Source organism: Myotis yumanensis, unplaced genomic scaffold (assembly GCF_028538775.1).
Source record: "Myotis yumanensis isolate MYYU_CA2020_CCGP unplaced genomic scaffold, mMyoYum1.0.hap1 SCAF_19, whole genome shotgun sequence".
NCBI classification, from domain to species: Eukaryota; Metazoa; Chordata; class Mammalia; order Chiroptera; family Vespertilionidae; genus Myotis; species Myotis yumanensis.
This window is the reverse complement of record NW_027223770.1, coordinates 13,473,255-13,485,008: the sequence shown is the minus strand read 5'-3', so window position 1 is coordinate 13,485,008 and position 11,754 is coordinate 13,473,255. Positions and strand designations below refer to the sequence as shown.

At 65.8% G+C, this 11,754-nt stretch overlaps 2 protein-coding genes across 4 annotated transcripts; both read right to left on the bottom strand.

Moving 5' to 3' along the window:
• Positions 1 to 763: 763 nt before the first annotated feature.
• Positions 764 to 2,148, bottom strand: GP1BB (glycoprotein Ib platelet subunit beta). The gene is made up of 2 exons (XM_070399460.1): positions 1,974 to 2,148; positions 764 to 1,687 (listed from the first exon to the last, which is right to left on the bottom strand). The coding sequence occupies exons 1-2, from the start codon at positions 1,981 to 1,983 to the stop codon at positions 1,089 to 1,091; spliced, it is 609 nt and encodes a 202-aa protein (XP_070255561.1). The 5' UTR covers positions 1,984 to 2,148; the 3' UTR covers positions 764 to 1,088.
• An 85-nt stretch (positions 2,149 to 2,233) lies between these two features.
• Positions 2,234 to 11,213, bottom strand: SEPTIN5 (septin 5). Of its 3 annotated transcripts, none has more exons than XM_070399457.1 (12): positions 11,105 to 11,213; positions 10,939 to 10,952; positions 6,293 to 6,389; positions 6,099 to 6,185; positions 5,702 to 5,825; positions 5,444 to 5,578; positions 5,200 to 5,317; positions 4,969 to 5,070; positions 3,900 to 3,996; positions 3,678 to 3,813; positions 3,341 to 3,443; positions 2,234 to 3,219 (listed from the first exon to the last, which is right to left on the bottom strand). In XM_070399457.1, exons 1-12 carry the CDS (start codon positions 11,145 to 11,147, stop codon positions 3,163 to 3,165), a joined length of 1,113 nt encoding a protein of 370 aa, XP_070255558.1. In that variant the 5' UTR covers positions 11,148 to 11,213; the 3' UTR covers positions 2,234 to 3,162. The 3 variants fall into 3 exon arrangements, with proteins under 3 accessions (XP_070255558.1, XP_070255559.1, XP_070255557.1); XM_070399458.1 differs by having other exon boundaries at positions 10,939 to 10,949; XM_070399456.1 differs by lacking the exons at positions 10,939 to 10,952; positions 11,105 to 11,213 and adding an exon at positions 7,110 to 7,414.
• Positions 11,214 to 11,754: the final 541 nt, after the last annotated feature.

Below are 11,754 nucleotides of genomic sequence, written 5' to 3'. Positions count from 1 at the left end.
AAGTTGCCTGTGTTCCTTGCTGTGACAACAACCATCACCTCTGACCCCCACCAGGGCTCTGGGGGTGCTGGGCCACCAGTGTCCTCAGTGTCCTCTCTGCCCCACACTGTCCTCTGCCCTACACTGTCCTCACTGTCCCCACACTGTCCCCAGTGTCCCGTGTCTTACTCCCCACCATGTCCAACCTTGCCAGTGTCTCCACTGCCCACAGGGTGCTACTGTCCCCACAGTGTCCTCATAGCCCCCCCCCCCCCGGTACTCACTCCCCAGGATCCTTCTTCTCCCCACAGTGTCCTCACTGCCCCCCTTGTCCTCACTGTCCCACACTGTCTTTGATGTCCCCACTGTGTCCTTGCTGTCTCCACAGCACTGCGGTGAGCCGGGTGGCTTGCTGGGCACCTGGGTGGGGTCCCTTAGCACCCAGAGCACCAGGCCTAACCCCAGCCTCGGAGACCCTCGACCCCCATTGTCCACAAACCTCACCACCCCGACCACCCGACCACTCTGCGCACTGGCTGTACGTTTACTGGCTGTTCACACACGGTCCTCACTGTCCACAGTGTCTTCGCTGTCCCCAAACTGTCCTCACTCTCCCCAGAGTCCTCATTGCCCAGTGTCCTCACTACCCGAGTGTGTCATCGTCCTTTGGGGTCCCCTCCCCCGCTTGAACTTCTGTGAGAGTCAGTGGCTGGGGAGAGTTTACTCACTGACCGCATGTCTGGAGGTTATTTGGGGTGTAGGAAGGTGAGTGTCCCCTTGAACTGCTTCTTGGAGCTTTTTGTGTGGTTTTGGGAAGAGGATTCCCAGGCTGTGGGTGTAGAGACGGATCAGATCGGGAGAAGGGTTAGGGTTTATTCTGCGCTGGAGTTTGGCGTGAGGGACTCCGCAGCGTCTGGGCTGCAGTTGGTCCCCAGGGCTTAGCGGTGGGCTTGCAGCGACCTCCCGGTGGGCCAGGGCCTGCAGACGGGGCGGGGCCTGGAAGATGAAGCCTGGCTGGAGGAGAGTGGCTCCCGGTTAGGGCGAGGGCTCCTGGGGCAGGGTCCTGCCCAATGGGCAGGCCCACCTCGCGCAGCCCCGGTCCGTTTCTCCTAGGACTCGCTGTCACCGGCCGGCTCCGCCATGAGCAGGGCGTTCAGCGACAGGCTGTGTACGGCGCGGGCGCGCAGCCTTCGCAGGCGGCGCAGCAGCAGCGCCAGCAGCAGCGCGTGCAGCAGCCCGAGAACCAGCAGCACCAGCTGCGCCGCCAGCGCCCCCCAGCAGAGCGCGCCGGGCGAGCAGGCGGCGCGCAGCTCCTCCTCGGTCAGGTAGGGCAGCAGGCGGCCCCGCAGCGCCGGGGGCTCGGCGCAGCGCAGGTCCCGGTAGAGCGTGCGCTCGGGGCGGCCGGCCAGCCAGGCGCGCAGCGGCACCAGGCGGCAGTCGCAGCGCCAGGGATTGGCGCTCAGGTGCGCCGCGCGCAGCACGGGCAGCCTGTCCAGCAGCCCCAGCGGCAGCGCCGTCAGGTTGTTGCCCGTCAGCACCAGCTCGGTTGTGTCCGGTGGGAAGGCGGCCGGCAGCGAGGCCCACGTCAGCCCGCGGCGCCCGCAGTCCACGCGCGTCCCGGCGCAGCGACACGGCGCGGGGCAGCCCGCGGCCGGGCGGCTCAGCGGCGCGAGCAGCAGGAGCAATAGGCTCAGCGCCCCGCGCGGCCCTGGAAAGGAAGCGCCGCGGTGAGCCGGGTGGCTTGCTCGGACGGGGTGGCTTGCTGGGCCACGGGGTGGGTCCCTCAGCACCCAGAGCGCCGGCCCGACCTCCAGCCCCGGAGACCCGCGCTCCCCCAGCGCTCGCAAGCCTCGCCCCCGCGACCACCCCGCGCACTGGCTGCAAGTTTCCTCCAAGTCTGACCCCAATCTCCCCCCCACTGCAGCCAGAACGACTGGAGGGCCTCCCAACCCGACTCTGCTCAGGGTGTGGCCTGGCCTGGCCACCAGACTCACCAGAGCCCATGGCGAGAGGATGGCGGCCCGGCTCGCTCTGGAGTGGAGGCGTTTGCCCGAGAACCGGGAGATAAGGCCGCCACGTCCCTGCCAGCGCTCCCGGTACACCGACCACAGCACAGCTGCCCCACCAGAAATAACCCCAGGCTGCCTCCGCAGGCGCAGCGGGCTGCTGATAGAGCGCTATCGCTGGGGCCAGCGCCGCCCGAACTTCCGCCCCCACTGGGCCCAGGAGCAAAAGGAGCACTCGGACACCCGCAGACGTTCACCAACATTGTTCTCCCGTCACCAGGACAGGAGGGCATTCACAACTTAACAAAACTGGAGAATGGGGCTTGGGGAAGGGGTTCATGCGGGTGGGGGGATGGTGGACGGGGCCAAGGGCTCGGGAGCCCAGGGCAACAATGATGCTGGAGAGCAGGACCCCCAGCCACAGGCAGGGAGCAGCAGTCTAGGCATGGGGTTGCCAGGGGCTGGCCCACAGCCCACTGCTCCTGGAGCCCTCCCCAAACCACAGCTGTGGGGGAGGGGCACAGGCTATCACTGCATCCCAACCCCTGGCTCCATCCTGGCCTCCTTAGGCCTGGAGGGACCCTAAGTGCCTAGGGTGCTCCATCTGCCTGCTGAGCTCCTGGGTGAGGAGGGAAGAGAGGACCTGGCCCGAATCCACACCAAGTGAGGTCTCAGCATGTGCTGGGCGGCCCACGGGAGCAGGGGGACACAGCTCCCAAGTCTGTGCGGTGACACTGGGTGGGGGAATAGGTCCGAAACCCTGGGGATCTGCTCCCCTCTTCTGCCTGAGTAGGGCCTGGAGTCTGAGGGCCGTGACCTTCTGAGATGGGGGGGGGGGGGGGGGAGGGGCGGTTCTCAAAAGTCACAGCCCAACCAGCTCCTGCTCCTCCAAGGCCAGAGTGGGGGCCATTGCCCAGGCCCCGTGGAAACAGATACAAGTGAGGGGAGGGGCTGATGCTGAGAATAAATTAGGGATGGCTGGGGTTGTGACCCCGCGTCTCTGGGTCAGGTCGGGAACAGTCTGGGTCTAGGCCACTCTGGGATTGGGGTTGCTTCCAGGCCTGTCAGAGGTCCAGATGAATCCAGGGTCGAATCCAGGCCAGTCGGGGTCCAGGAGTGGAAAGGGCCAGTCCAGAAACTGGCAGTATATCCATGGCAACGTAGGGCTGGGGAGGGGTCACTGGTCCTGCATTTGCTGCTTCATCTTCTGCAGCATCTCCTGCATGCGCCTCAGCTGGGAAGTGGGGCAGGAACCGAGGAAGGTGGGGTGAGAAATGAGATGGGAGGGTCCTGGCTCAGTCCCCAGCCGCTAGCCTTTCCTCCCACCCCCGCCCCTGTTCCATGGCCTCACCAACCTCCTCATCCTTCATCCTGATAAGCTTCTCCGTCTCAGCGTCGGGGGTGGGCAGTGGCAGGATGGGGATGGGGCTCTCCATGCGGTTGTCCTGGGTTAGTTTGCTGCAGGGTGGACAAGAGGAACAGTGCTGCTCGGAGGTTCAGCCAACCTCACCACTACAAAGGCTGCCCTCCTGAGCTCCCACACCTCTGGGCTGGGCTGGGGAGGCAAGGTGCTGGGGAGCCGATCTGGGGGCTGGGGCAGGGTTCAAGTCTGGGTGGGCAGCCAGGACAACTTGGTTATGGAGGTGCGTCTGAGGCCAGGAGGTGCACGCCCAGGTGTGGGGGATGGCGCACCTGGTCATCTGCTGGATGCAGTGTGCGCGGTAGTTCTCGTAGTGCACGTCGCACGTCACGTCCTTGAGGTCATGCATGTGTGTGCGGATGAGCATGTTTCTCAGCTTCACGAAGTCGCAGTGCGCCTGGTTCTCCACTGTGGGGCGGGAGCGCGCAGTGGGTGGGGCGCCAGCCAGGGTCAGCCTTCCCACCCAGCAGGCTGTGCCCGATGCCTGGACTCACCCTCCACGATCCCCCAGGGGTACAGTCGCCCCCGGACTCGCTGCCCCTTGGCCTCCACCACCGTGTTGCTGCCGATTACCGCGAAGGGTGCACTCTCCTGCGGAGGGGCAGGTGCGAGGGCTCACGCCCAATCGGTATGGGTTAGTGGTTGGAGAGGGGCTCGGGCACTCAGCGCCTGGCCAGCTCCGCCAGCATCACCATCAATGACCTCTCCCCCAAAGAGATCCTAGTGGAAACCCCTCTCACCCCCCCCCCCCCGCCCCCCAGCCTCCCTGCTGCTGGCTGAGGCCGGAGCTGGTGCAGCCTACATCTTAGGAGCAAGCATGTCAAACTCACGGCCGGCCTTTACTTAGAGGCGTGCAGCCCATTGGCCTCGAGTTTGACATGCTTGTCCTAGGCCAGTGATGGCGAACCTTTTGAGCTCGGCGTGTCAGCATTTTGAAAAACCCCAACTTAACTCTGGTGCCGGGTCACATATAGAAATTTTTTTATATTTGCAACCATAGTAAAACAAAGACTTATATTTTTGGTATTTATTTTATACATTTAAATGCCATTTAACAAAGAAAAATCAACCAAAAAAATGAGTTCACGTGTCACCTCTGACACGCGTGTCATAGGTTCGCCATCACTGTCCTAGGGCCTATAACTGAGTTTATGCCTCCCAGTGATATCCCTGCCCAACCCTGCTCCTGGCCCTGTGACCACGTGTCCCCAGCTTGAGCTTGGTCATAACCACTCCAGGTGCAGGGGCACTCAAAGCCACCCCATCCTCTGTTGCACAGAATTCTGGGAGCCAGTGCACACACAACCAGTGGCTGGGGATTCACGAGGAGACCAAGGAGCAGGGTTAGGGTGGGGGCCTGGCCAGAAGCTGTGCCTGTGGGCAGGCAGGAACATGGGTGCCCCTCGTCCTCTCGGGCTAGGCAAAGAGACTCTACTGCCCAGGCTACAGACCTCTGTTGCAACCCCCACGTGGGAGCTGGGCACCCGGCTCCTCCAGGCGCCATGTGAACTGGACTTTTGCTCCCTCCCCTCCCCTTCCCCGCCCCCTGGACGGCATACTCACTTTCAGTTCCCGGTCCTGCTGCTTGAAGTCCTCGTCCTCGTCTGAGTCACACTCAGGGAACTGATACACGTGGATCCCGAACTTGTCGATCTCTTCCCGGATCTGAGGTGGGGCAAGGCTGTCAGCTTCAGGGCTGGCAAGGCTGGGCCTGGTGTGTTGATGCCCGGGGTCGGCACACCTGGTGCTCTTGGAACCAAGTCCTGGGCCAGACCCACCGCCACGTATGCTCACCCGCTCCTTCAGCTTCCGGATCTCACAGGGGACCAGACAGTCAGCTTTGGCAATGAGGGGCACGATGTTCACCTTCTCATGCAGAGCCTTCATGAAGCCCACGTCCACTGGCCGCAGCCTGCAGGGAGCAGCCAGGGTGGTGAGGGGCTGCTGGGGTCATGGTGGGGCAGGGAGAGGCAGGGCAGGGCTCAGGGAGGAATGGCTATGGAGGCGGGCGGCCCCTGGCCTCAGGACAGTCACGCACCCGTGCCCAAACGGAGAGATGAAGTACAGGCAGCAATGCACCCGGTTGTCTTGGATGTTCTTGCGGTTGAGGCCGCTCTCGTCGCGGAAATACTGCTCAAACTGCTGGTCCACGTAGTCAGTAATGGGCTTCCAGCTGCGGGCAAGAGGGTGTGTGAGGCCGGGCTGTGAGGCCAGCACGCTGGCACCGGGAGAGGCTGGGTCAGCTGGGCAGGTCCTGCCCCCCCCCCCCCCCCCCCCCCAGCCAGGCCTGCCTCACCACTCAGAGTTGTTTACTGCATCCCCAAAGCCCGGCGTGTCCACAATGGTGAGCTTCAGCTTGACGCCCTTCTCCTCAATGTCCACCGTATGCTTCAGGATCTCTACCGTCTGGCTGATGCGCTCTGCGGGGGAGACAGACACAGCTGGGAGGTGCCTCACTGACAGGGCCTCCCCCTCCCCCTGGGCAGCCAGGATGATGTTCTCATTCCTTCCTAGTGTTTTGGCCCCAGCCACAGGGCCCTGCTGTGATTCAGGCCACTCCTGCAGGACCCTGAACAGAATCCCCATGCTGTGGGGAGGGAGGAGGGGGGATGGACCTGGAAGGGCACCCCTTGAGGGGTCATCACACAGGAGGGGATGGTGACCAGTGCCCCGACAGCTCGGGGTTCACTCACCCTCAGCACTGAGAAGCTTCCGGTCCTTGTACAGGTCGGTCAGGAAGAGGCTGTGGACCAGTGTGGACTTCCCCAGGCCCGACTCACCTGCCCACAGATACGGGGAAGGAGTCGGATGAGGTCGGAGGGCCCCACAACAGAACCCGGCCAGCTGGTGGCCCCAGCCACCTCACCGGGGAGCCTGGCCCACTCACCAGCCACCATGAGCGTGAAATCGAAGCCCTTCTTCACCGACTTCCGGTGCACCTGGTTAGGCAGCGTGGCGAAGCCCACGTACTGCTTGTCAATATCCTGGGGGTAGGGGAAGGGCAGGGGAGGTCAGGGGTACCCTGGGGCTCCTGGGCAGCCCCATGCCGTCCCCCATCCCGGCTCGGGCAAGGAGGCAGCAGAGGACAGAGCCCCCAGAGTGGGGTGTTTCAATGGCAGAAAGGGGTGAGGCCTGTGGGCAAAGGCCAGGAGGTGGGAAGGCAGGTCGGGGGGGTGGCTGGCAAAGGCACCTTTGCCCCAGCCTCAAGGAGGGGCTTTGCAGGGTCCCAAGACTGTGTGCGTGTGTGTGTCTGCGTGTGTGTGTGTGTCTGCGTGTGTGTGTGTGTGTCTGCGTGTGTGTGTGTGTGTGTGTGTCTGCGTGTGTGTGTGTGTGTGTGTGTGTGTGTAAGGAGCGAGGTCTGGCCACAGCGGACACAGGCAGTGTCCTCTCTTGAGTGGTGGACAGAGGGCACCGACACTGAGACCCTTGGCACATGCCCAGGCCCTTCAGGGGCAGGAGGAGCCCGGCCTCAATACTCACCCCTCGCGAGTGTACCAGGGGGTGGGCGGCCCCGTGGCCCGGATCCAGCCGCGGGGGTGGCGGCTGCAGCGGCGCTGGAGCTGGGCTATTTATAGATCCCGGCGCCCAGCCGCCCAGCCCCCGCGGGTCCGCGCCCACCACCTGTGGACCTGACCCCGTGCGGGCCCGTCGCACCCCGGGGAGCCCTGGACACTGACCCACATTCCACTCCCCGCCCCACACACCTTGAGCCGCCTCTGCGCCTGGGTCCGCGGCGACAGCAGCTGCTCCACCAGGCGGTCCTGGGGCGCCGCCAGGGAATCCATCACAGCGACCCCCGGGCCCCGCGGGCGCCTTCGGACCCCCAAACCGGGTCAGGCCGACACGGGCCCGAAATTCTCGGGGGACTCAAACGCGGTCGTGCCTCGAAGCCCTGCTCTCTCCGTCCCGTTTCAGGGACACAGGGACCGAGGCCGGGAAACCAGACGTGGCCCACCCGGGGTGCCGCCGACCCCGGAGGCCGCGCGAGCCATCCCCCTGCCTCTGCGGACCCGCCCCGAGACGCGCGGCGTCGCCACCGCCGGCCCCGCTCCGCACGCGAACCGGAGGCGGGGCTGCGCGGAGTCGCCCCGCCCGCCGTCGCCGGGAAACGGTCGCCTGGAAATTGGGCCGCGGGCGGAGCCACCGACAGCTGCTGCGGGGGGCAGTGGGGCACGCGGCGCAGGCAGGGAGCCCCGCTGCCGGACTCGCGGTCTCAGGCCAGCCCAGGCGCCGGGACAGCGGGGTAAAGGGGGGTGCGTGGGGGGAGGAAGGTGAGGCCGGGTCCCACCCGCGGGCCATTGGGGGCGGGAAGGGGGGGACTGTGGCCGCTGCGTCCCGCCCCCCAGAACTGCGCTGTAGCTGCTGTCCGCCAGAGGGCGCCGAAGGCCGCTCCCACGCGCACCCACACGCGACCGGCCCATGCACCCCACTTTCCCTCGCAGACTCCACCCAAAACCGCCGGCGATGACACGGCGTCCGGACTACCCCCGGGTACACCCCTCCCGTCACGGGCTCTTCCCCTCGGCTGGAGGCTGAGCTGCCCCCCCACCCTCCACCCGTGTGTGTGTGTGTGTGTGTGTGTGTGTGTGTGTGTGTGTGTGTGTGTGTTGTGTCTATGTTTGGGGCTACTTAACCAGCGTGGCCCCCAAGACCTGTGAGGGAAACGGACGAGGACAGAGCCCACCTTCCCCATGAATCAGAGCCAACCTCCTGCGCCTGGACCTGTCCCCACCCTCCATCCCCCCACTGCTATATCCACCCCCTCCCAGGCCCAAGGAAACTTGGAGCAGGAAGGAGCCAGTCAGATCTCTAGCCACCTACCCCGTTCCACCTCTGGAAATTTGGATGCTGCGGCCAGCATGTCGCTCCACTAACCTGAAGGCCACCCATGCGCTGTCATGGCTGTCCCCAGAAAGCCCTTGCCAGCAGAGGTGGAGGTGTGTGGAGTGGGGCCCCCATTCCCGCGGCCATCCCCTCTGAGCCCCTCTGACCCACAGAACTGGGCACACAGGGACTGGAGAGCTCCAGCAGCTCAGCCCTTACCCCCGTGTGGCCACCCAGGAACCACAGTGGGCTCCTGAGCACCAATCCCTCCCATCCCCTCCTTTCCCACCTAGAATCTGAACGGAAGGGAGGTCTGGCAAGGAGCCCGGGTATGAAGAGGCTGCCTCCCTAGACTGTGTGCGTCAGTAGGGACAGGAGGCCCCCCCACTTTCCCCTACCCACCCCCGGTCGAGGAGCCTCTGTCCCCTTGGCCAGGCTGGCAGTGCTGCCGTGGGGCCTGGAGCCGCCGGCACCTGATGGGGAGTCAGCCCACAGCTGGGCATTGCGGGGGGGGGGGGCAGGGGGGGGCGTTTCATCCGAGAGGAGAGGATGGAGAGTGGGGAAGCCACAGGGCCCCAAGCTCTTTCGGACAGGCCCCCAGTCCTGGCTCCAAGAAAGCCTCCTCACTGGCCATGCTGACCTGCCAGACACTTCTGGGCTGAGTCCACTTGAGACATGGCGCTCAGCCCAACACCCACCCAGAACTCTGGCATTTCAGGCCCAGGGCATCTCCAGGAAGACAGACAGACCTGGGTCTGGGCTCAGGCTGAGAGGGAGCCTGGTGTCTGGCAGAGCTCGCGGCTCCCAGATCGCCTCATTGTCCCCACTGGTAAGGCACAGCCTCTGGGAGGCGTAGGTCGGGCGGGTGAGAGTCTCACTCCCAGCTCCCACCTTGCCTGCCCCATCACCCGGCTGTACCCAGACAGGGCCAGTGGCCTCCCTGGGAGAGCCCCGGAGAAGGGGCCCTGCCACCGCCTTTCTCTGGCCCTGAAGCACAACCAGTTCCTCTCAGGGCTTCCCGAGCCCCAGACACAGCTGCGCCCACCTCCTCCTGGAGCCCGAGACTCTCTAGGCATTTCCATTCTTAGAATCACCCGAGTCAGCTCTGGAAGCAGGCACCAGAGCCAACAGAGCCTCCATCACTGCCTGAGCCTGGACGGGAATCGGAGGGTGGGCGCAGACAGCCACCAGAACCCTCCCTGCTTCCTGAGATGGGGTGGAAGCCCAGAGAGCCACCCCCTTTCAGTAGCGAGAGTGTGGACAGGCTGCGGCTCAGTAACACCAACAACGGTAACAGCGAAGCCACATGTGCTCCTGCCCCAAACACCTGGGCTCTCTCGCCCTGCTCCCGGGTCTCCCCCTCTAGCTGCATGGTGCCCTCTCCCTCAGGTCCCAGGGGCAGGGGATGGGTTAGGCTGGCACCTAGCTGACTTCAAGGGGGTGCAGGCACAGGCCTGAGGGGACTCACACTTCGGCAAGAAGGGCCCTAGCTGGTGCTGGGCAGCAACTACCTGGCCAGTGACTGCAGGCCCAGAAGCCATGGGGGCTGATCTTCCAGGCCTTCCCTCTCTCCCTCAAACAATGGCCTGGCGGTGTGTGTCCCTGCATCTCAGGCATTGTCCAAGCCGTCAATGATGGGGAGGCGGTTCCCGGCCTGGGCTCCCTGGGGAGCCCCTCACCGGCAGGGTGAGGTTGACACGGGGCCCCTCCCCACGAGCCTCAGGAGCCCCTGGGCAGGGTGTGTCCCTGCCAGGAGACTGGTATCAGGCAGCCAGTGACTCCCGGCTGGGCCGTACCTAGCTCACCTGCCTCACCCTGAGACAACACTTCGGGGTTCCACCCAGCATCTACCTGCTGTATGAGCCTCCATCCTCACCAGGGCTGCCAGGGCCACCCTGGTGCGAGGTTGGGCCTGTCTTTTCTCCCACAAACAAGCCAGAGAGGCCCCAGCAGGGCTGCTCCAGAGCCCCAGCCCACCAGGTTACCCACCCCCATCTCACTCTCTGGGTTTCCAGCTCTGTTTCACCCTGACTCCACCTGGGGTTCACAGTGGGTGCCCAGACCAGCCTCCTGCCGGGTCCTGGAGGGCGCAGACCAAGCCAACGGCTGTGGATGGCCACTAGGTAGGAAGCCCCTTGCTGGGCTTGGGGATGACTCAGACCAGGCCCTGGAGGCTCCCAGCCTGGAGAAGAGGCCTGGCCACAGACCAGCCACTCAAATTGGTGTGGAGGGAGAAAGGGGCATAAGACGCAGAGGAGTGGGGTGGGGTGGGCGAAGGCTCCCCTGTGGGGCTGCTCAGGGCCTCTGTGCTGGCTGCTGAACACAGAGACCCCGCCCCCGGGGGCCCTGGTGGGGCAGGGGCCCCCAGCCTGTGGCCTGCCATCACCAGTGGCCTCACTCCTGACCCTCCGTACGCGGCCAAGTCAGCCTGAGGATGCAGGCGCTGGACCAGTGGGAGGGCGCCCGGCCGGTCCACCCATCCTGGGAGGAGTGCGCGCTCCGGCTGTGAGGGTCAGAGGCCAGGCCCCGTGGCCTGGCGCCCACCCCTCCCATCCGCAGCCCCAGGCACTGCAGCACCGCCCGGCTGACAATCGGTTATCCCGACAGGGTGGGGTGAGGGCCGGCGGGGGCGGGGTCTCGCCTGGGCGCCCGCAGCGTTGGTGCCACAATAGGTGACAGCCAGCGGGGTGACCGGCGGAACGCACGTACCTGCTTGTCCTCTGCTGGGTCGGGATCGGGGTTGGGTCGGTGTCCGGGTCCGGGCGGTTCCGGGCCGGCGGGCGGGGGAGAGACAGAGAGAGAGACGGTGAGAGACGGGCGGGCGGATGGCGGGGACAAAGGCGCGCGCGGGCGCGCGGGCGGGCGCCAGGCTCACCTGGAGTCGCCAGCTTGCTCTTGTACCGCAGGCCTGTGCTCATGGTGGTCGCCGGTGGGGGACGTGCGGCGGCGGCGGGCGCGCGGGCGGGGCGGGGCGCGGCGATGAGCGGCGAGGCCGAGGCCGGGCTGCGGGGTGACCGGCCCTCCGCGCGCCGCCGCCCGCCCCGCCCGCGCGCCCGGCAGCCAATCGGCGCCCGCCGCGCCCACGCGCGACCCGGCGCGGCCCGCGGGGGCGGGGACCCGGGCGCCCCCCACCCATCCCCGCGCCGGCAGCCTGGCGGCCACGCCCTCCCCTCCATCCGTCAGGGGCAGGGTCCCCATCCCCAGGGCCCCATCCCCCTTGTCCCTTTGCCCGCCTGGACTGGGACTCCTGCTCCCATGGCCCCCAGTCCCCAGCTGGGCCTCCGACCACCCTGCCCCGTGGCGCTTCCGTAAAACTTGCCCCGTGGGGTCTGGCTGCCTCATGCCAGCTCCGGCTCTGCAACCCCCTCTGCTTGGCAGACCGAGAGGGTTCCTGGCCTCCTGTGCTGGAGGGCAGCGAGGGGCACTGCTCCCCCTTTACATGCGAGGAAGCCGGCGCCCCGGACCTGCAGTGAATACACGGAACTCACAAACATGAGTGCCCCCATCCTCCTTGTCACAATCACA

What these genes read in the sequence shown, in the direction of transcription:
- SEPTIN5 (XM_070399456.1), bottom strand. Translation starts at nt 7,190, where the DNA reads ATGGATTCCCTGGCGGCGCCCCAGGACCGCCTGGTGGAGCAGCTGCTG. An exon ending in GAAGCTTCTCAGTGCTGAGG is followed by an intron (nt 5,826 to 6,098) that starts GTGAGTGAACCC and finishes TCTCCCCCGCAG; the next exon opens with AGCGCATCAGCCAGACGGTA. An exon ending in CCCCTGGGGGATCGTGGAGG is followed by an intron (nt 3,814 to 3,899) that starts GTGAGTCCAGGC and finishes CCCGCCCCACAG; the next exon opens with TGGAGAACCAGGCGCACTGC.